Below are 24,444 nucleotides of genomic sequence, written 5' to 3'. Positions count from 1 at the left end.
CCTGAAAATACACTAAGCAAAAGAAGAACGTCATGACACAACATCAAAGTTTGTGGGAAATGGCTGATGCAGTATTTAGAGAGAAATTTAAAGCACTAAAAATCTAAGTGAGAAAAGAAATACAGCTCAAATTGATGACTTCAGTTTCAACTGTAAGAAGCGAGGAAAGAAGAGCAACCTAGCTCCAAAGTAGGCAGGATCGAGGAGGAGGTAACAAAGTTCATAGCAGGAATAACGGTAACAGACAACAATAAACTAATCAAGAAAATACATCAAACCAAACTGGGTCTTTAATAAGACACTAGAATGGATAAACGTAGCCAGACTGAGAAATAAATGTGTAAGATATAAGATACTACTAGTTTTAGAGAAGAGTGAGTGACATCTGTACAGAATCTATAGATACCAAAAGGATAGTCAGGTAATTCTGTGAATAACTTTATGCTGAGAAACAACTTGGATGAAATGGATGATGTCTACACAAAGATGCAAACTTTAAACACATTCCCAAAAAAATTAGATAACTTGAACTATCTTACATTTACTAAAGAAATCGAATTTGTAACTTAAAAATCTCACAATAAAAACTCCATGCTAAGATGACATCATTGGTCAGTTCTACCAAACATTTAAGGAAGAAATAATACTAGTTCTACATAAACTCTCCTGGGAATGAATACATATACATGGTTATTTGACTTTTTTTTTTTTTTTTTTTTTTTTTTTTTTAGAGATTTTTGCTATAGGGCATGTGCACTCACCAGAGACAGAAAGCAAGAAATCACCCCCCCAAGGGGGATGGCCAAGCTGTAATCCTAATCCCTTTCCCGGGATTCTCCTCTTGGGATTTTGGGCACACACGCACATGTGCCCTGCCTAAGTTTTAAGCCGCCAGGTCTGGGCCCTGAACTGTGGTTGACTATGTGGGAGTCCAGTGATGTAAGCATTTTTCCATCTGCTGGTCCTGGTTATTTAATTTTTGACAAAGGTAGCTTTCAGAACAGTGGGGAAAAGGTGGTTTGAAGTCTAAGGTAGGCAGAAGTCTAAGATGATTCCCAAGTATTCCTCCTATAATCCCCTCTCTTTTGAGTGTGGGTGGAATCTGTAAATAAGTCATGTCCACGATTAGGTTATATTACCTGGAAGAGCTGGCTTGAGAAGAGATTATCTTGCTGGACCTACCGTGTCCACACAAATTCATCAAACTATGAGTTTCTCTAGCTGGTGGCAGAAGAGGAAGGCAGAAATCTGAAGCTCTAGAAGGAATATCTGTACCATTATTTGCCTGGTTTTGAACTTCACACAGTTAGAATTGTATAGTGTATAATTTTTGTGTCTACTTTCTTTCATTTAACCCCACATTATGTTTGCAGAGTGCATCTGTGTTGTTGGGTGCGGCTTTCATCGTTTTGTGATGAGGCTGGTTTGAGGATGGAATTTATTTGGAAATGTCCTGAAAATGACCTTTGAGAGCTGAGAGGAACCCCTGGCTGACAGCCAGAAAAAAAAAAAAAAAAGAATTGGGGACCTGAGTCTAAAGGCACAAACTGGATTTTGGTCAACAACCTGGATAAGTTCAGAAGTCGATTCTTCTCCCAGAGCCTCCAAACAAGAACTCAGTCTGGCTGACAACTTCATGTCAGCATGGACTTCTAACCTACAGACTATGAGTTAAATGGGTGTTGTTTTGATCTACTAAGTTTGTGGTAGTTTACTGTAAGAGCAATGTATACATAGGCTTTTCACTAAACAATGATGGATCAATTGGACATTCACATGAGAAAGAAACACAAACGTGATTCCTATCTTGTGTTTTATATAAAAATCAATTCCAGGTGGGCTATAGATCTTAGTATAAAAAATGCATTTAACTTCTAGAAGATAACACAGGAGACTATTTTTATCACAATGGAATAGGAAAAGAATCCTTCAGTAAAACACCAAAATTCTAGCTGCAAAAGATTGATATACTGAATTACATTAAAATTAGGGTGTGTATGTATATATATATATATATATATGTATATATATATATATATTAGCAAACAACAGCGTTAGGAAAACAAGAGACAATGCACAGAATCAAAGAAATTAAGTGCCGGGGCCAGCAGTTAGCGTAATGACTATGTCGCTGGACTCTCATGTAGTCGACTGTGGTTCGAGTTCCGGACCTGGTGGCTTAAACTCACGCGAGGTGCGTGTGCATGTGTGCCCAAGATTTCGAGAGGGAAATGAAGGAGAAGGGATTGTGGCGTGGCCATCCCCACTGGGGGGGGTGATTTCTCGCTTTTTGTCGCTCTATCTCTGTCTTTCTGGCGAGCACATGTGCTATATAGCAAAAATCTCTGAAAAAAAAGAAGGTGCCATAAGACAAATGAACTATATCCATAATGTATTCAAAAAGTCCTACAAGACAATAAAAAAAAAAAAACAAGGTTAAAAAATACAAAAATGGACAACAGACTTGCATAGGAATTTCAGAAATTGGTCAAATGATGAAAAAGTACTCAACCTCATTATCTATCATGGCAATTCATCCAACATGAGAGCCAAATGGGCTCACAGACTAAAGAAGAAGAAATGGTCCTTTTTTTTAATTGATAAGCTTTTCTGCCTTTATAAAAGAAAGGAAATTACCCAATTAAATACATTATTTAATTTAGAACAAATGCTCTCAAAATACAATAAGATATCTTTAAACACACACATAGCTATAAATATACACATACACACAGTGAGGTACCACTACAAGATTAACCAAAATAAAAATGAAAAAATGAGAGACAATCCTAAGTATTGATGAGCAAACAGAACAACATAAACTCACCAGCATGGCTGGTGGGAATACAAATTGGTACCACCACTTTGGAAATCATTTGGTATTATGGTATGTTGATGTGGACGTATGCATACCATATGAACTCTGCAGTCCAGTCTTTTTTTTTTTTGAGAGGTTTTTGCTATAGGGCGCGTGCGCTTGCCAGAAAGACAGAGAGAGGCAGAGAGACAGAAAGCGAGAAATCACCCCCCAGGAGGGATGGCCATGCCACAATCCCTTTTCCTCCATTCTCCTCTTGGGATCTTGGGCATGCACGCACATGCACCTGGCATGAGTTTAAGCCACTGGGTCTGGGACTTGAACCGCGGTCAGCTACATGGGAGTCCAGCGACATAGCCATTATGCTAACTGCTGGTCCCTGCAGTTCAGTCTTCTAAAGACCCAATAGAAATACATGCACATGTTCACTTAGAGGCAGGCATTAAAATGTTCTTGACAGTAATATTTTTCATAGTTTCAAGTTGAAAACAACTCAAACATCCATCAATAGTAGAATGAATACAATGCAATACATTAATCTAATGGAAAAGGATATAGTAATGAAAATGAAAGAATAAAAGCTGCACCCAACAACACAGATGAACTTTGCAAACACTGTGAAGGTGAGTGAAAAAAGCCAGACACAAAAGAATATACACTATACAATTCTAACTGTGTGAAGTTCAAAGCCAGGCAAGACTAAACAATGTTAGTAGAAGTAATGATAGTAGTCATATTTAGAAGGATGGAGAGGGAGAGACTAGGGGCCTAAGGGAGGCCTCCAATATCCAGGCAGTGGTGATTCTTGAGTAGGGTAACAGTTAATGGAAGTTTGGTCTGTGATAATTCATGAAAGTACAGATTTGTGTTTTAAGCATTTTTTGTCATTCTCAAATTACAAAAATAAATTAAAAATACAAATAACTTGCACAGAGTCTTTTATTTCTATAACTTATTCACCAGGGAATATACCCTATCCCACCTTTATTCCTACTCTCATTTTTTTCCTTGTAATTTCCCATTTAAGTATATTTTTTATAAAACAGAATTGCCAGTTCCTTTTCCAGTAATTGCTCCAAAGAAGCCATCTTTGCTATTCCTCAGAAATGCTTAAAACAAAACACAGTGGTCAGAAATAATAATACCAATAGAAGTGTAATTTCCTAAGTGAAAAACACATTTCTGTTGGCAAAGACGGTCAACAGCATTCCTGGAAACCCGGCAGAATTCAGAGTTTTAAGCACCACAGTGAAGGAAATGTCTAGAAGCAGGAGTAATGGAAACAAAAACATGAAGGAAAGAGAATGACTTAGAAGAATGTTAATTGTTTACTTTTGCTTCATTCCAAATCTAAATACAGGCATGAGAAGACTCTCTGAGGAGTCTAACACCCTATCTCATCTTCTGAAATCTGTTTAACGTTCAACCATGACTATGGGACTTCAACCTTAAGTAGAATGGCTTAAAGTTTTGGAATAACGGAGCTGGGACTAAAGTTCAAAGGCCAATAGGGCATCCATCTCACAGGCCAAATGTTATCACTGAAGTCCCCATAAACACATGCCCTACAACAGAAGGCGGCCTTTGTTCAATTCTATCACCTATCTTAATTTCACTTTGTCTGGAAAAATCCCAGCTCATCTCAAAGTCCAAACATTTATCTTCTCCATCACTTATCTAGGTAAATCTGACCTCTTCTTTCTGAGTACCTCTCATATCCTATCTGTTTTAATAATAACCCTTACTGCAATACATTCAAATTCTTCACATTTCTCCCCTCTACCACACTGTGACTTAAGAGCAAGAGCTGTATTTCTTTTTTTTTTTAAGAATTATTTATTTACTTTTATTCATTCATTTTATTTTAATTTGACCAGAGAGATGCAGAGAGAGAGAGAGAGAGAGAGAGAGAGAGAGAGAGAAAGAGGGAAAGTGAAAAAGCAAGCCACCAGGTCCAGGACTTGAACCATGGTCAGCCGTGTGGGAGTGTCCAGCACCTTAACCACCAAGCCACATGCTGGTCCCTACAAGAGCTGTATTTCATTCATTCTTCTCTCCAGTGCTTATCTGAGCACTTGGTTCATGGCAGATATTAATAAGGAAGAGTTGATAAATGAAACAAATGCAAAGGAACCAAGGGAGGAGGTTGCTTTTCTAGTGATTTTGGAAAGGAGTGGGGAGGACAGCTTGATACCTTATTTAAAGTGGTCCAGGAACTGACATCACAAAGGAGGCCACAACTAGAGGCCGAAGCACACCAGCAGTGCTAAGCTGAGTTAGCAGGTGCTGGTGAAAAAATGGGACACATAACTGCAGGCAAGAAGGTGAGTCTAGAGCCTCTGTGGACGCTGGTCAGAAACTAGGCCATATAAACACTAGGCAAAGCAACCAGAGACAGTGCAGAGGCAGCAAAACCACAGCTCATGATAAAATGGAAGGCTGTGAGGAGATGCGTAGTTTTCCCACCTCGAACTTGGGGCTGAGGAGCCAAGCCACCCTGCTGTTTTGGCATATGTGGCCTAGTGCCCCTAGTAAGGTTCCACAGTAGACCACCCCTTTTTGCTTGGTTCTGTATGGGGCGGGGGGAGGGGGCTTCAAAAAACACACAGAAAATGCAGATTATATGCCCTGTGTGTGGGGCTGGCCAGTGGCATGATGGTTGAGGTGGCTGGATCCCACAGAGTGGACGGTGTGGTCCGAGTCTTGTACTGGTATCTTGAAAAACGCATCAGGCACATGTGCGTGTGTGCCCGAAACCCCAAAAGGAGAAATGGTAAAGGGACTGTGGCGTGGTCACCCCCCATGGAGGCTGCTCGCTCACTTTCCCTCTCCTCTGACTCTCTCCAGCAAGTTCATACACCCTCTAGCAAATTAAAAAAAACCACAGACCAGAAAACAAAAAAAGTACATAGATTTCAAAGGATTTTGTTTTGCACCAAAATAAACTTGTACTTTAATTTCATTTTTTTCACACTGTTGAAGCCCCTTTTTACTGCTCCTGCTGGAGTAGAGGAATTACTGGAAATGGCTCTGCTTTAATTAGGACAGGTGAATTTACCTATTTATTTTTAAGTGCAAAATAAAGGCAGATTCTTTGTCATTTTCTTCAACCATAATATACAGAACATGGTAAATAAGCATTTACACACTTACTGTCAAAAAGCTGTACAAGAAAAAAATTCAAAAATAAGGCAAGACACTAGCATGTATCAAATACCTACTATGTGCCAGTATTCACATGGTTATCATTGCTTTTTTGAAAAGATTTATTTATTTAATTTTATTTATCATTATTATTATTTTTAAATTTGCTACAGGGAACGTGCACTCACCAGAGGGAGAGGGAGAGAGAGAGAGAGAGAGAGAGAGAGAGAGAAAGCAAGCTGCCAGGTCTGGGACTTGAACCATGGCTGGTATGTGGAAGTCTAGTGCCTTAACCACTATGTCACATGTTAGCCCTGCTAAACATCTTAAGACATACCAAAATATTTTTATGGAAGACAATGATTTCCATTATCACTGTGATTAAAGCAAACAATATTAACTTTAACAATGATATTTTGAACAGTAAGTTGCCTCTCCATTAATAGTGTCTAGAACATAATGATATTGAGTTTCTCTTCACAACCCAATGATTTCCTATTAGGGTCACAATATATGTTAACATACAGCATTACAGGCAAGAGGGTGAGTCTAGAGTATGTACAGCATTATATTAGCATATATTGTACATAGCATATATTATAACCCTAACAGGAAACTATTGGGTTGTGAAGAGAGGACAAACACCTCCCTGGTTTGAGAAACCAGATTATTATTTTATTTTTTTTCTTTTGCACAGGCTTAGAAGGAAACCAACTTTGACAGAACTGATGGAAAGCAATAGTTAATATTCCAATCAAACAAATACTAGAGAACTTAATAAAATGATAATAGATAAAATCTGTTTTTCATCTGTTTATCTTGGAAACTTTTACGCTTACAGAAGAGTCAGAAGATTAGTACAATGAACACATACTTTTTTGTAATAATTTCGTATTTACATTCAATCATTACACATCTCTGAAGCACACAAAATGTTTTTCAAAGTATGCATGCAGTACATGATAACCAAATCAAAGATTATCATATATATAATTTTCTTTTTTTAAAAACTTTATTTATTTATTTATTTTTAAATTTGACCAGAGAGGGAAAGAAAGAGAAAAAGAAGAAAAGTGAAAAAGAAAGCCACTAGGTCCGAGACTTGAACCGGGGTTGGCCATGTGGGAGACCAGCCCCTTAACCACCATGCCACCTACTGGCCCCCCATATATATAATTTTCAATATAAGACTTTACATTTTTGTGTCTGTTAAGTGTTTCTTCCTTCTGTTCCTCCCATCCATCCTCTACTATCCACTCCCCTCCTTTATAGACTTCTGGTATCTGCATTTATCATCCCTCCTATCACATCCTCAGATCTTTCCATTTCTGCCATCGGTGAATTACAAAATTTTTTCAGGACCAGCAGATGGCATAACAGTTAAGGTGCTAGATTCCCACACTACTGAATATGTTTTGAGTCCTGGACCAGGCAGCTTGAAAATCATGCCAGGCGCATGTGCATGTGTGCCCAAAATAAAGGAGAAGAGATTGTGGCGTGGCCATTCCCCCTAAGGGTGATTTTTCACTTTCCCTCTCTTTTGGAAAAAACCTAAAAAAAAAGTTTTTTCTTCATCCATAATAGTGTGTATGTGCATGCATGGAAGAGAGAGAGAGAGAGAGAGAGGAAGAGGAGCACCCTCCACAGGTATGGTTGTGCTGTTGGTCCCCTTTTCCCAGTCCTCTGGGCCATTAGATCTTGGGCACTTGTACACTGATACACTTGAGGTTGACCAGGCTGGGAATTCAACCCTGGGTCACCATATGGATCAGGCTGCCCTTGAGCCATGCAATACCACTGCACTAAAGAAGCTGGCCCAGGAGGGGTGTATTTTGGAGATGGGAAACCAACCATATGTGGGTGCATACTCTGCAGTGTAAAATGTAATTGTTGCCTTTGATTTATTTGGACTGAGATACTACTTTTAGTCACTCTGATCTTTAAAAGGGATAAGAGATTCTATTATGTCCAAAGTATACCATGATGTTCATAAGGAAAAATCAGTCTCTTAAAAAGTGCTCATTAGGGACCAGCAGCTGGTATAATGGCTACATCACTGGACTCCCATGTAGTCGACCACGGTTTAAGTCCCGGACCTGGTGGCTTAAACTCTCACTGGGCGCATGTGAGTGCATGCCTAAGATCCTGAGAGGAGAATGGAGGAGAGAGATCATGGCGTGGCCATCTCCCCTGGGGGGTGATTACTTTCTGGTGAGTGCACGTACTCTATAGCAAAAAAAAAAAAAAAAAGACAAAACCCCTTCTAAAAAAAAAAGTGTTCATTATAAAATTTGACAAATTAGAAAAAAGGTTTGATAAATTCACCTCCATGATGGGAACATAGTAGGAGAGTAGCCATTAGTAAGCACACAATGGAGATGAAATTGCAAAATGTTTATTAAAATGTTAGAGGGTGCATGTCCTTGCCAGAGAGAGGCAGAGGGAAAAAGCGTCTCTCAATAATTGAGGTCACATCACAATCCCTTCATCTCCATTTCTCTAACCTGTCAAGATTCTGGAGACATGTACACACATGTACACACATGTGCCCGGTGTGTTTTTCAAGCTTCTGGCGCCAGAATTCAAATTGTAGCTGGACATAGGGAATCTGGCTCACTTAATCATTAGGCTACGGGGCCAACTCTTTACATTTCTTCAAAGTAACCATGGAAACCGAGATGGGCTCTACTGCAGATAGGTGCCCATAGACACGCTTTGAAGAGGGCCTGCCACAATTAAGACATGAATGATAAACCCCAGTTTGAAATGATTTTGCCAGGGTTTAGGAAGCCCAAAGACATTCTAGAGGAATGCGGTTCGGGTGGATTTCAGCAATGGCGAACAGGGGACAGGGTTTGGTAGGCTAGGTATTTGACAGGTAAGGTATTCTTTTTCGCAATAGAGTGTACGTGCCAGCATGAGAAAGAGCGAGAAGAGAAAAGGCTGTCAAAGATTAAGAGAGGGTTAGACATGCTCAGAAACCTGGATGAAGACTTCTTACAAGAGGAGACTCTGGGTCAGTTCTTCATTATTTTTCCCAGGTTGTTTTTCATTTTTCCAAAATGATAAAAAGCATAGCTTTGCACAATGTAAAAACTAGACCTAAAAAAAGTAATTCTCGGGAACCAGCAGTTAGCGTAATGGCTATGTCACTGGACTCCCACGTAGTCGACCGCGGTTCGTGTCCTGGACCCGGTGGCTTAAATCTCACGCCGGGCGTGTGTGCGTGTGTGCCCAAGATCCCGAGAGGAGAATGGAGGAGAAGGGATTGCGGCATGACCATCCCCCCTGGGGGGTGATTTCTCGCTTTCTGTCTCTATGTCTCTGTCTGTCTGGTGAGCGCACGCGCCCTATAGCGAAAACCTCTCAAAAAAAAAAAAAAGTAATTCTCTCATTGTAAAATTTGTGCATAATTTGGAGAAATGATAATTTACATAATTTGTTATGTGTTTCTCTATTAGCAAGCACTCTGGTGACTATGACCTTCCATGTAATCTGCAAACTGAGAGTCTTACCTGGGTGACACTGAGTTTACCAAAATGAGTTCTTTAAAAAGTAGTGAGATATTTATTGTGCTATTTAATTATAAACCAGAGCTAATATCCTAGTACTGTCAAAATTACCTTTTGCCTGTAATATTAAAAAAAAAAAAAGATTGTTGCCTTCATTGCTGAATTTTAGGCTAAACTACCATGAATCATTAAAAGCTGCAATTGGGTTTTCCACACAGATTTCAGAAGCTGATCACATAGATGAAAGAATAGGTAAGTAACATGGACTTCTATTTTTGCCTTATTCAAAAAAAATTATTCTAGGATTAAGTTAAAAATATTCTAAGAAGAAATGTGTGATTCTCTAGTGAAGCTTATGTTGTCAGCTCATTAAACAGTTCAGTTCATTGTATATCACTGTAAATGTTTTTTTTTAAATTATTTATTCAATTTTATGTAGTAGTAGTAATATTAGTATTCCATTTTACCAGAGATAGAGGGAGAGTGATAGTGAGAAAGCAAGCTGCCAGGTCCGGGACTTGAACCTCAGTGGTCGGCCATCTGGGAGTCCAGTGCCCTTAACCACCATGCCACTTGCCTGGCCCCATCATTGTAAATGTTTTTAAAACTTGTTTCTACATTTATTAAGGGAAGGAAAGATCATGAAAGTTTATTTTATAAAAATGTATTTCGCAAAGTAATGTCACTTCCCAGGAATTCCCTGTATTTCTGTGTTATGTTTTTCTAGTTAGGCAACCAAAAGGAATTAAAACATCAATTTGGTTTAACAAAGAGACCCTAGAATATTTTTTAAAAGCTAATGATTTTGACCTGTGATACTGCTGAGCTAAAATACATTTTCTTTTTACCTTTGATCAGAAAATCCAATTTAGCTATCTCAGAGAAGTCTATCTTTTGTGAAACAGAACATCTACTCTAAAGGAAATAATGTGGTAGCAAATATTCCAGAATTAAAATTAAAGAAGAAAATGGCATATCTTTAGAAACAACATTTAAGACAATCTAGTTCCACAGATGGCACTGGTAGACATAGTGGTAAAGTTTATAATGTATGCTAGTTGGATTAGGGCTATCCTCCCCGGAGTTGCTGAGTAGGAAATGACGTCTCACTCGCTCATACTGGAGAACACTAAGGTGACAGAACTCCGGCCTTACAGGGAGGGATGTGTCTTCTCTGTCAGAAGGGCAGCAGCAATTGAAATACTTGGAATAACTTGGTTCTTTGAATTTTTCAGATTATAACAACAACAACAACAAAAATGTGTGCATAAACTAAACGGTACAGAAAACCAGTTTCTATGTAGACAGGGCAGGATTTATTATCCGCTGCTTGGACTAGCAAACTTCCTCCATTTGTTTCCGTAAGATTTCTTCTAAGGCACAGACATTACATAATGTGCAAACACTGCAAGGCCTCCAAAAAGCCAAACTGGCAAGTTAAAGATCATTGTCTGGAGGACGGTCCAGCCACAGAGACGCAAGCAGGTCTGCAAGAGGATTATCTAGCAGGATTCAGAGGCCACGACCAGCATGCTACAGGCCGGCCTCTTTCTCTATTTACTTAGGTCTTCTTGTCTTTAACCTAGAATAAGCTGTGGAAACACAGGGTATTATTCCTATTTTATAGGTTAAGGAACTAGGATTATTTTATTATAAAAGCCATTTATAGACACAGTATAAGTTAGTATTATAAATTCATACTATATAATAAATACATTTTAAAACAACTCTAGGGGGACCAGCAGTTAGCATAATGGCTATGTCTCTGAACTCTCATGTAGCCGACAGTGGTTCAAGTCCTGGACCCGGTGGCTTAAACTCATGCCAGGCGTGTGTGCGTGCATGCCCAAGATCCCGAGAGAATGGAGGAGAGGGGATTGCGGCGTGGCCATCCCCCCCCGGGGGGTTGATTTCTCGCTTTCTATTTCTCTGTCTCTCTCTCTCTGTCTTTCTGGTGAGCACACGTGCCCTACAGCAAAAACCTCTAAAAAAAAAAAAGAAAGCAAAAAGAAAAAACAAAAACAACTCTTGGAGCCTAAAAGTGAAGTAGCAAGGACATTCCCTGGCACATTCAAAAACTATTACTATAATCAGCGGAGCACCCAGTAGTAAAATATATTACCATGATACTTACTACTTTTATAACTTAACTTCCTCTCTATCCCAGAAAAATAGCATGTCAAGGAGGAAAATAAAAGGAGAAACAGTTAACTCTCTGAGAATCCTGGGCCAGAATACTGGTTTCTTGGGCTGTTTCTTCGCTGTTCTTAGTACTTGCTCTAAATTATAACAAGGAGTAAGGTCCTGTAAGGGTTCCATATACACTGTGTACTACAGAGAGGAGAATTCTTTCTTAGTACCTAGAGTGGAGGGAGATTCAGAAACATACGGAAAAATGAAAGCTTCTAAGGCTTTTCTAGCCAGCTGTATACAGAATCCTTTCACTCTGTATATAATTTAATCTCTAGTTCAAAACTTTTGTGAAGAAAAAAATTCAACAAACAATTGCTTGCTTGGTATCTGCTTGCTGTCTGAGATTACCCTGTAAACATTTCTTTGATACAAGAATAGACATATACATTTTTAAATGTGCTTACCAAGGCAGAATGGTTCTAATACATTTGCCAACAGAAATTCAGTCTTCCATTTCATTACTTGCATGGCAACTCCAAGTACCCAGGACTTGACTTTCTCAGGACATGGCTTCAAAAGTAAGTAGCCGGCAACATAAAGGACATAGCGAAGCCAGCACAAAAGCGGAGTGGCGATCCTGCCATTGGGTGACTCAGACATTCGCTCAATTGTTGGAAAGAGCAGAAACGAGCGAATTACCTACAATAAAGAGACATATGTTGATGAGAAGTTTTCTTAAGGGATAGCCCATTACTTATCTGTTTCTTCTTTTTCTTTTTCTTTTTTCTTTTTTTTAGTTTTTTTGCGATAGGGTGCATGTATTTGCCAGAGAGAGACAGTGAGAGGGAAAGTGAGAAATCACACTCCCAGGGGACAGCCATGCCACAATCCCTCTTCCTCCATTGTCCTCTTGGGATTTGGGGCATTTATATACATGCACCTGGTGTGATTTTCAAGCCATTGGGACCAGGACTTGTACTGCGGTCAACCATGTGGGAATCCAGTGTCTTGGCCACTATGCCACCTGCTGGCCCCTTGACTGTTGTTTATTCTTTATAGCACTGACAAATGACTGGGTTTTTGAATATGAACAGAGATTTGTTCAGACTAAGAACCACCATTACACATATAGGCCTTCTTCTTCTTTTTAATTTAGTTTTTTGTTTAATTATAGGGCACATGTGCTCACCAGAGCAAGGGAAAGGGAGACAGATAGGAGGAGAGGGAGAGGGAGAAGCATGTGAAGAGAAGAAGAGGGGGAGAGGGAGAGGGGGAGAGAGAGAGAATCTGAGAAATCACCCTTGGAGTGGGGAGAAGGCCACATTGCAATCCTTTCTCCTGTATTCTCTTTTTGTGATTTTGGGCACACCCACACACACCCGGTATGTTTTTCAAGCCATGGGGTTGGACTCTGCAGTCAGCCATGTGGGTTCCTGTGCCTTAACCACCATGCCACCCGCTGGTGTGTTTTCGCAACCTTTGCTTTGCTCCTAGGATTCTCCTCTCTGTGTGCAGTGACCATCAGTTCCTGCACGCTGCATATTTTGTCTTACAGCACTTAGTATATTAACCACAGTTATTTCAAGCCCTCACTGTGACAGTTCAAACATCCTGCACATCTGGGTCTGACACTTGCCTTGTCTCCTTGAATTGTTTCGGCCCTTTGGCATACTATATAACTTTTTTTTATGGCCCATCGTGTGCACATAAGATACCGTTAGCAACGTGGTGGTGAGGTGTGAGGGAAGAGAAGCACTCCACAGTCCTGTGAACAGGCCTCAGTCTTTCAGGGAGCCTAGGCCTCGGGACTGCGAACTCTTAAGTGTTTCTCAGTATTTCTTCCTCTGAGGCAAGATAGAATGGCAAGAGTGGGCTGGAGTTGTGTTTGTCCCTTCTTCAGTATGGAAGAAAAGAGGTGAATGGAGTCGGGAATTTCCCTCCCCCTATGTCGGTTAGGCTCTGATAATATCCCAGCAGGTTAGGACCTGGGTAGCTAGATTTTCTAGAGGGCAGGCCTTATAAAGAAGAGTACTGTGCAGGGCCAGCAAGTGGTTTGGACCACAGTTCAAGTCCCAGGCCTGGAGGCTTGAAAATCATGCCAGGTGTGTGTGTGTGTGTGTGTGTGTGTGCCCCCAAAAATCCCAAAATGAAAATGGAGAAAGGATTGTGGCATCTCTCCTGGGGGTAAATTCTCACTTTTCCTCTCTCAGTGTTTCTTTGTCTCTCTCTTTCTCTGGCAAATGCACGTGCCCTATGGCAAAAACCTTAACAAACCAACCAAAAAAAGAAGAGTGTTGTGCTTTGGCAGATTTCAAAATACATCCTTTCTCACTCACCCCTGCTGGAATGCTGGGAGCACAGGGAATTCTATTCTCATATTTACCCCGAGATCAGGATTGATCTCCTAGAGGTAAATCTCACAAAATTGGGGGCTTCTCCCACGACTTGGTCCCTCCTAAAGTTTTTAACTTTTAGCTGTCCACATACGGGGCCTCCAGCAATTCATCATTTACAGCTCTGGGGTCCCTGCCCTTGGACTGGTTCTGGCGGGTTTCTGCTCATGAGCTGTGCTCTCTCTGGTAAGCTCCGGGGACTCTGCATTTGCCAGTCTCATCTTTGAGGCCAGTGACCTGCCCTGTTTGTTCCTCTCCTATGACTCCAAAAATGAGTTGTTGGTATTTCAGTTTGCTCCATTTTTCTTACATGTTGTTAAGATGGAATGGCAACTTCCAAGTTCCTTTCATGTGCAACTGGAAACCACAAGTCCTAGTAACATTTCTGTATATCTCAGTGTGTACACGTGCATTTCTGCTGGCTCTATCACCACAAAGTAGAAATACTGGGTCATATGGTATGACTATGTTCAGCTATTGTAGATAATTCCAAGTAGTTTGCAAAGCAGCTGTGCCAGTTTACCCACTTTTAGCATGTGCTCACCAAGACGTACTAGGTACAGAAGGTTTCAGTTTTTCCACATCCCTGCCAACACTTGTTTTCTTATTCTTCTTCTTATTATTTTTAGGATTTTGCTATAGGGTGCATGCACTCACCAGAGAGAGGGAAAGTGAGAAGTCACGCCCCCCCCCCCAAGGGGGAGATGTCCATGCTGCAATCTCTTCTCCCACTTTCTTCTGGGGATTCTGGGCATGCATGCACATGCACCTGGTGTAATATTCAAGCTGTCAGGTCCAGGACTTGAACCATGGTTAACCATTTGGGAATCCAGTGCCTTAACCACCATGCCTCCTGCTGGTTCCATCTCTTGTTATTTTGAAATAGCTATCCTGACAGGTGTTAGATGAGATATCACTGTGGTTCTGTTTTGGATTTTTCTGAGGATTAGTGATGCTGAGAACCTCTCATATACCTGCTGGCCAGTTGTCTGTCTTCTTAGGTCATATCATCATTTTCAAATTTGGTTCTGTCTTGTCTTTCTTTCTTTCTTTCTAAAAAGAATTATTTTTAATTTAATTTTATTTATTCATTCATTTATTTAAATTTGACCAGAGAGAAACACATGCAGGAGAGAGAGAGAGAGAAGAGGAGAGAGAGAGAGAGAGAGAGAAAGAGAGGTAGAAAGAGAAAGTGAGAAAGCGAGCCACCAGGTCCAGGACTTGAACTGTGATAGACCATGTGGGAGTGTCCAATGGCTTAACCATGATGCCATCTGTTGGTCCCCTGTCTTTTTATTCATAATTACTGTGTTTTTGTTTGTTTGTTTGTTTGTTTTTTAGAGGTTTTCACTATACGGCGCATGCGCTCGCCAGACAGACAGAGAGAGACATAGAGACAGAAAGCGAGAAATCACCCCCCAGGGGGGATGGTCACACCGCAATCCCTTCTCCTTCATTCTCCTCTCGGGATCTTGGGCACGCACGCACACGCGCCCGGCGTGTTTTAAGCCACCGGGTCCGGGACGCAAACCGCGGTCGACTACGTGGGAGTCCAGCGACATAGCCATTACGCTAACTGCTGGTTCCCATAATTACTGTGTTTTTTATCTTGTTTAAGAAATTCTTATCTGGGACTAGCAGTTAGCGTAATGGCTATGTCGCTGGACTCCCACGTAGTCGACCGCGGTTTGCGTCCCGGACCCGGTGGCTTAAAACACGCCGGGCGCGTGTGCGTGCGTGCCCAAGATCCCGAGAGGAGAATGAAGGAGAAGGGATTGCGGTGTGACCATCCCCCCTGGGGGGTGATTTCTCGCTTTCTGTCTCTATGTCTCTCTCTGTCTGTCTGGCGAGCGCACGCGCCCTATAGTGAAAAACCTCTCCAAAAAGAAAAAAAAAGAAAGAAAAGAAATTCTTATCTAATCCCAAATCATGAAGATATTACTTTTGCAGTCAAAATTTTTAAAATAAATTAGATAATGCTACCTTTTACCTGTTCTACAAGGTAGGTGTAAGCTTTGGTTGTGTTTAGCTTTAGTTGTAAGTCTGTTCTTTTGATTTCAGATATTGGTGACTTGCTCTGCTATTTTCTTCATGTATTTACATATATTTTGAATGAATTTAATGCACATTTCCTGGTAGGCCTTGAGAGTATCTACAGATGCAGTGTCTTTTTTATATGCTGAGGACAGTCCTTTGTCATAGTAACCTGTTAGATGGCACTGTCAAAAATCCAAGATGTCTAACAATAGCAAAGACTGAAGAAAATGTGGACCAAGAGGAACTTAGTGTCAAGGTTGACAAGGTATCCCCTGTAATCCTGCCTTCACATCTCTCTCACTCGTAGAGAATGAACAGAGGGATTTGACAGTAAAAACTGTGGAGGAATTTTTTTCTTTTTAGTTATGATAATTTCTTGTTTTTCCTTGGCCATATCCATCAGCTAAGTACTTGATCACTTCCTGTAGACTGTTCCTTTTCTCTCAACAATATCTGAGATAATTTAGTTGTTTCGCTTTTGGGTCACAATAATTTGACCTTGACTGAGTCTCCTCCTCCATCACATCAATAAAAATGGATTGTTCCTTGAACACCTGTATGGCCTTAACAATGAACAAAAACCAGTGTTTGGGAAGAAGGAACCGTAACCTTTTAAGATAATTTAAAAATGGTAGGATGGCAATCATGCATTGCCAATGCTTCTGATGGGCTTTCTCAGTGAATGCAGGGTTCCAGTCAGAATGTGGAAGGGAGATTCTGCAGCTCTGGCATCTTCTCAGGTAAACAGTAGAGGAGGAGATGCTAGATGGACTCAAGGAGTTAACAAAGGCCTTACGAGGCGACCTCGGGTAGTGGTGATATGGACATTCTGTGTTCCAGAGAGCCTCAAATCAGGAGCCAGCTGCCTGCACTGCAATGGGTTTCTACAAAGTTAGATTCAAAGATTCATCTGTGGGGTCTCTGTGAAGCTTGACTGGACAATCAAAGTCAGTGAAAGGAATTGTCCTCTCAGGATGCCACTTTCGGTGGGAACTCAATGCATTCACACGCACAGAAGGATGAGATCAGCCCTGGAATCCCAGCACTTTCCTGACATTCGGTCATCTTCTTTCTTCTCTTCTAACAGAACAAAGGAAGACAGCATTCCTGACTCAGTGGTGACCACTATGCTGTTGAGGACACATGCAAAGCAGAGCACACAGCACATGCATCGTAGTGCAGTTGTCTTCAGTTGCAGGAAACACAAGCAGTAAACTAACAGGTTTCTGATGTCTTACAGCTCCAGGTCAGATGTCTCCCCACTCTCATCTCTGATGTACAGTGGGTCTGCTGATACTTCATCTTTGCCTTTCATCCAAAGATATTCTTCAAGACTGTTATTAATGGCTCCAAGTTTAATGTGACTGCTATCACTCTTACAGATGCAGCATATGCCCTATGGACTCACAAAATTTGAGAAGTCTAACCATATCAAGTACTAAAGATGTGGATCAAGAAGAACTCTTAAGCAACACAGCGTTTATAAAGTACAGTTGACCCTGGAATAATACATATTTTATACATATTACATTTTACACTAATAAGCTAGAGAAAAGAAAATATCTTTAAGATAATCATTAGGGTGAGAAAATACATTTTCAGAGCTGTAAGTTTATGTTATCTGTTTACACGATGTCTAAGGTTTATTTTTGTTAGTACCTATATTAATATTGTCTTACATGATACAAAACATTGTAGCTGTGGGATCAGCAGTTAGTGTAATGGCTATGTTACTGGACTCCCATGTAGTCGACCATGGTTTGAGTCTCGGACCCAGTGGCTTAAACTCACGCTGGGTGTGTGTGCATGCGTGCCCAAGATCCCGAGAGGAGAATGGAGGAGAAGGGATTACGGTGTGGCCATCCCCCCCAGGGGGTGATTTCTTGCTTTCTGTCTCTCTGTCTTTCTGGGGAGTGCACACGCCCTATAGCAAAAACCTCTCCAAAAAACAAAAACCAAAAAACATTGTAGCTGTTCTACATACTACTAATTCTAGCTATTAAAAATAAAAGGATAAGTGAAAAAGAAATTCATGCATAAAATCTCCAAAAAATTATCCAATACATTTATTGAAAAAAAAAAATCTGCTTGTAAATGCACCCATATAGTCCAAACCTGCATAGTTCAATGGTCAACAGATCTCCTTCCTCTGTTTTTGAAAACAACATACTGGTTACTGTCTTACCTTAGTAAGTGTCTGGAACTCACATAAAATGTTAATTTTTATTACATGTCTAATGTTAACAGTGCCATTTAGAGATCTGATAATTCACTTGGATGCCAAGCAGCAGCATGCTTTAAGAGTGTGGCAGATAGAAATGATGAAAAAAGATTTCAGCAGCTGGAGTGGTGGTATATTAATAGTTAACTACTGATTTTTCTACCTTCAGATTCAGAATTCTTCCCCTATTTTTTAAGTAATTCTAAATCATGGATCCTTTTATCCTTGAAAGTACTACAGATGTCCTGTGGGACCTAACAAGACTGGGCACATTTCACACAGGTGGATTTGCGCAAGCACCATCTGCTACTGAGAAGGGATGGCTCCTCACTGCCTGCTGATGCTTCCTAGATGACAGGCCTAGGAGGAGCACCCGTCCCCAGCCCACAGGAAGCGCTCTCCCTCAGTCTGAAGAGTAGTTTTCCTGGTAGTAGCCAAAGTGGTGGCAAACACCGCAGTGAAGAAGCTGACGATTCTGTTTTGCCTGAGTTCCGGTTCCTCAGTCCCACCTGGAGCGACAGGAACATGATCTGGTAGGGAAGCCAGGTCGCCCACAGCTCAGTCACTGCAGCTCCTTGGTAGTCAATACTTTTCAACAATATCTTGAAAAGCTTGATAATTTGGACTTTCACATTTAGGTTTAGAATCTACTTGAAACTGATGTCTATGTGTAGAGTAAAATATGGGTCTAGGGGCTGGCAGATGGCATGGTGGTTAAAGGCGCTGGACTCCCACATGGCCGGCCAACCATGGTTCAAGTCTTGGACCTGGTGGCTTGCTTTCTCACTTCCTCTCTCTCTCTCTGATCAAACTGGAAAATAATAATGATAATAATAATAAATAAAGTTAAATAAAATAATTCTTAAAAAAAATACGGGTCTAATTTATTTATTTATTTTTTACATGGAAACCCAATTGTCTCAGTACTATTAACTGCAAAATCTGTCCTTCCACTCACTGCTCTTCTGAAGTGATACTTCTGTTGTCAATTCTGTGTATTTGTGATGAGTTTGTTTTAGATTAGTCTGGCTGCTGTATTGTTAATACCATCCTGAAAATATTGTATCGTTGAACTAGATACTATTTTAAAAAAGAGAATTACAAATATTGAAAAGGTAAAATTACTATTATTTATGACATATATTCAAAACATTAAAGAAAGCTTGAGTATAAGTATAAATGAAAAAAGAAATGCACTACATTTATCTAAAGAAAAATTTAAAACCCAGTGGGACATCTCTTTGTAAATCTATTGCAAAAAAAAAATAAATAAATAAATACTCCTACTAAATTAACCTGTCAACTCAATTCAACTCAAATTAAGCCTAATTAAAATACCAGGGCTGGCTCTATATCCTAGAGGTTAAGGGAGCTGAATCCCACAAGGCTGACCACGGTTTAAGTCCCGGGTCTGGTAGACTGAAAACACGCCAGTCTGGGACTCGAACTGCAGTTGGCCACGTGGGAGTCTAGCGATGTAACTGCTATGCCACCTGCTGACCCTAGTACCTCTCATTTGAATCTTCTAAACTTTCTGCATTTACACCACTGTAGATAAGAGAAAATATTCAGAACTAGGATTCTTAGGTGCTATTAAATTTTTCATTAGGAAAGTAAAACTAAATTATGGTTTATTATACTCTGTAGATAAAAGTAGACAAATTGCTAAAACACATTATGACCACTTTAAATGATAAAGTTAGGAATTTTTTCTTGGCTAACCTACAGTTAATCAGAGTAATCAACAAACAAAAATGATCTGTTTTCCAAGAAGTCTGATAATTTAGTCCTATATTGGTGACTCACTGTTTATTTTATTGGGTCACCAGGAAAGTCATGACTCATTTTTGCACAGAAAAATATGTCATTACTTTGTGATGACCTAATAGCTTCAAGTTTATTTGTTTCAAAATAAAGGGCTTCCTTGTGTTTACAAAAATGTCCTAAAATATTTAGAGCATATAAATAGTTAATTCGGCTCCTATCAAACTAAACAATGTACCACACAGATTCCATACTGGTTATGTAGCCCACTGTACATGAGGAACTTCAGGCTGATCAAATCAGCTGGCAGGAACAGGAAACAATCCGTTACTTTTATCAATGACCCTTTACTGTGACCCATGCTAAACAAAACTGCATGTGAGGGAAACACGGAAAATACATGAGCAACCACAGGGTTACATCTGGTTGATGTATATCACTGGCAGACTGAGAACTCAGTGCACACTGCAATCATGGGAATGGACAGGACAATAGGGAGTTCTAATACATACTTGCCACGCATCGTTGCCTTGCAAAAATATAGGACCAAAGACTTCATCACAACTAATACTCTTTTGGAGAATAGTTACTACCTGTTAAATAAAGTTTATACTTTTTTTTGGGGGGGGGGTTTGCTATAGGGCGCGTGCGCTCGCCAGAAAGACAGAGAGACAGAAAGTGAGAAATCCCCTCCTCCCAGGGGGGGATGGCCATGCTGCAATCCCTTCTCCTCCATTCTCCTCTTGGGATCTTGGGCACGCACGCACACACACCAGGTGTGAGTTTAAGCCACCAGTCCGAGACTCGAACCATGGTCAACTACATGGGAGTCCAGCAACGTAGCCATTATGCCATCTGCTGGTCCCAATATACTATTCTTAGCTATCATAATAACTTCAATAGAATGTATAGTCCAAATTTGATGTGATAAATCAAAGCAATAAAAACGTATTTTATTCTTCTTAGAGAAACACGCTGGCAAAAAAAAAAAAAAAAGAAAAAGAAAAAAGGAAAATCACCTAGGTCAAGGAAGTACACCTGATTTTATAACACAGCTGTGCAAGGAAGGTTTCCAAACCTACGGCTTGACAGAACATTTTTACATTATTATTGTCTCATTAAAGAAAGCACTCCAAGCCTGGCCAACTCATTCTACTCTAAGAAAACATTTTTGCATATTTCACATTATTTGCAATATCCCAGAGTCAACTTCTGATAATGAAGCACAACCATGTTTTCTTGAACAGTACAGGAAAGGGGACACGCACATGAGGAATTTCTATAGTGTACATTTGTGAGGATTAGAGACAGTATTTTGATGGTTATTAGGTTTATTATTATTTTTCAGAAAGGAAGTTATGAGACAATTTGAGGTATGTCCATAAGTAGGTGTGTTTTATGTGCAATCAGTTTCATTAAATAGATCCTTTCCTCTCCTCCCTGTCCTTCCCCTTCCCTCCCTTTTTCTCCTCTCCTTCTGATAACCTTTAGACTCTCTACCTGCTCTCAAGAATTCTTGGCATATAGATGAGGTAGGTCATGAATTTAATCAATCAAAATTGCCTTACAGTATCTAAAAATGCTTTAAGATAGAACTGTGAATCGCAGACTGTTACCAGTCCAAGTTTTAGTCAGCCACTAAAGACTTCATTCAACTCAACAGCCCTGTTGAGTTGTTCTGGAAATATAGCCACTATATAGATTTATTAATTAATTAATACTTTTGAAATGCATACATCGCATGTCTCCACTTAATATATACCGACTGTCTGCACACTATGGCAGAAACTGAAAGATTAGAGGATAAAGAAGCACTGAAAATTGTTATAGATACTGGAAGAGGATGGGAGAAGGTGGAGAGTGTGATAGAAGAAATTAAAGAGAAAAATAGAGAGGTAAGACACAGGGGCACAGGAATGGATTGTTGTCTATTGATGATAATGTACGCGTACAGTATCCTTGGCTGAACTGGTGTGAGCTGTATTTGTGTTAGGTAGATGCACTTCACAAGCCAAGTGATGTACAGTGATTGAAGGTATGAAATAAGTTAAAAAAATAAAAAGAATAAAGAAACGCATACAGCAGGGGCCAGCCTGTGACCTGGCCATTGAGGTCATACGGCGGGATGTCATACGGCCAAGCGTGTGGTTTGAGTTCCTAACCCAGTGGCTTGGAAAAGCACGCAGGGCACATGTGCACACATACACAAAATCCTGACAGGAGGGAGAGATGCCCTGGGGGGGTGCTCTCTCACTTTCTCTCTCTCTCCTTCTCTGGTAAGCACCTGCCATTGTCACCTACTTCTCTGTGACTACAATTTCTTTGAAACATATAAAAATTAATGACAGTTCTAATTTTACATTTCTTGTCCTGTTCTTTAAAGTTTTTAGTTTTCACTATAAAAAAACACAATTTTTTTTTTCATACAAACAATCTAAAATGTGAAATCCAGACTATACTAGGTTGACTTAGTCACTATCTCCCTCTTTCAACTACAATTAGATCCTGAACAACTGTCCAAATAAAGGTGACTGGGTAACTTTAATCAAAAGAAAAATATCAATGATCGATAGGATTGTAATTTCAAAAAGTACACATATGTATATAGCTATTTGGATTTTACAATATTTAAAATAAATTCAAGAGTTGGCTTATTAACGGCAGGTTTTACCTCTTCATTCATCAGTGGGTTAGAAGAATGTATTTTTTAAAATAATTATTTATTTTATTTGTTACAATTACTTTTTAAATTCGATCAGAGAGAAAGACAGAGAGAAAAGGAAAGTGAATAAGTAAGCTGCCAGGTCCTGGACTTGAACTGTGGTTGGCCATGTGGGAGTCCCATACCTTAACCACCACTCCACCTGCCAGCTCTCGAAGAATGTATTTAAATGTTTCTGTTGGACAACAGGACATAGATGAAGAGTACAGGGAAGGCAAAGAGGCAGCAAAAATAAGTATTATACAGTGCTATTAAACAGTTTCCCAGCCTTACTATCTATGGTATTCTAAAATCCTACTTACAGAATATAATTGTTACTGTTTAAAAGACTAATCCATACTTGTGGTTAATAAGGCAGACTGAACCTATTCATTTATCTCTACTCTCTCTCAAAATTCAAGTAGATAAATACCAAGAAAAAAAAAGATAGAAACCCACTGGAACAAAGAGGACAAGAACCTATTGACAGTAGATGAGAGATGTTAAGAGATTTTTAGAAGCTGGGAAACAGATGAAGGAAAAACCAGAATGATCACTGAGTAACTTTCAGAGGAGAATATAAATAAAAAGACAACATGTTCACAGAACCTGTGAAGGTGAAGGATACACATTGGGGTCAAACCAGAAGAACCACATGGAAATCTTTCTTTTCTTCCGCTCTACTGAAACTGCTCAACACTGCCAAAGACCTCCACATTGCTAAATCCAATGGCCAATTCTCAGTCCTCATGTAACATAACCCATACAATGTACCCACATAGTTGATCAGTATTCTCCATTTCAACTGGTTCCAAGGGTACTACCTTCACTGATTTATCCTCTCACCTCTCTTACTTTTCCTTTTCAATCTCATTTGACAGCTGGCACCCCAGACTTTTTTTAAAAAAAAAAATAACTTTCTACTCAACATTTCTACTTGAGTTGTCTAAACATTTCAAACTCAGTATTCCAAAACTAAACTTCTGACCTTCCCCCAAACAAGCTCTAAGTGACTCTGCCAGTCTTTAATTCAGCTGATGGGAACTTACCTTTCCTGTGGCTTAGCCTAAAAGTACAGTCATCCTTAAGTCCTCCATTTCTCTCACACTCCACATCTAATCCATTAGGAAATTCTTTGGCTTCCTCTTCCATGCATATGCAGAATCAGATCCCTATTCATCACCTCAACTTCTACCTCCAAGGTCAAACCCACATGCACACCACTATCGTTCACCTGAATTATTGCAACAGTCTTGTAACCAGCCTCCCTGTTTCCATTCCAGTTCTTTTATAGCCTATTCCAAACAGAGCACCCAGAATGTTCCTTTAAAAACCTGAGTCAGGGCCAGTCTGTGGCCTAGGGATTGAGGTGGCTGGATCCCACATGGCTGACTATGTGGTTTGAGTCCCCAGATCCAATGGCTTGAAAAACACGCTCAGAAAGTGAGAGCACATGCCCAAAATTACGGTGTAACCATCCCCCGGAGGTGTGCTTTCTCACTTTCTCTCTTTCTTTCTATCTCTCTCTGGCAAACACTCGTGCAAAATTTAAAAAGGGAAACAAAATGAAACAAACAAAATAAGCTGAGTCAAATGTCACTCTGCTTATTCTGAGTAGAAGTTTTAGAAACCCTCTCATTACCCCACTTCCTTTCCTTTCTCCAGCTACACAGGCGTGCTTGCTGTTCCTCCAACACAGGCATGCTTCTGGCCTTAACACC

General features: G+C 40.0%; 1 protein-coding gene across 4 annotated transcripts in view; it reads right to left on the bottom strand.

The window, feature by feature from the left end:
- LDAH (lipid droplet associated hydrolase) overlaps positions 1-24,444 on the bottom strand; it is a 115,345-nt gene that overhangs the window by 36,764 nt on the left and 54,137 nt on the right. For 3 of the 4 annotated variants that reach the window (XM_006167660.3, XM_006167661.3, XM_006167662.3), the window contains one exon: positions 12,072-12,306. In XM_006167660.3, coding sequence (XP_006167722.1) covers positions 12,072-12,306 — 235 coding nt within the window. Of the gene's footprint in view, positions 1-12,071; positions 12,307-14,974; positions 15,054-24,444 lie in introns of those variants that run through there. The other variant, XM_027767936.1, reaches the window with a different exon arrangement.

The sequence above is a fragment of the Tupaia chinensis genome, unplaced genomic scaffold (genome assembly GCF_000334495.1).
Source record: "Tupaia chinensis unplaced genomic scaffold, TupChi_1.0 Scaffold144952_1, whole genome shotgun sequence".
NCBI classification, from domain to species: Eukaryota; Metazoa; Chordata; class Mammalia; order Scandentia; family Tupaiidae; genus Tupaia; species Tupaia belangeri.
The sequence above is the reverse complement of the archived record's forward strand: the minus strand, read 5'-3'. Positions and strand labels throughout refer to the sequence as shown.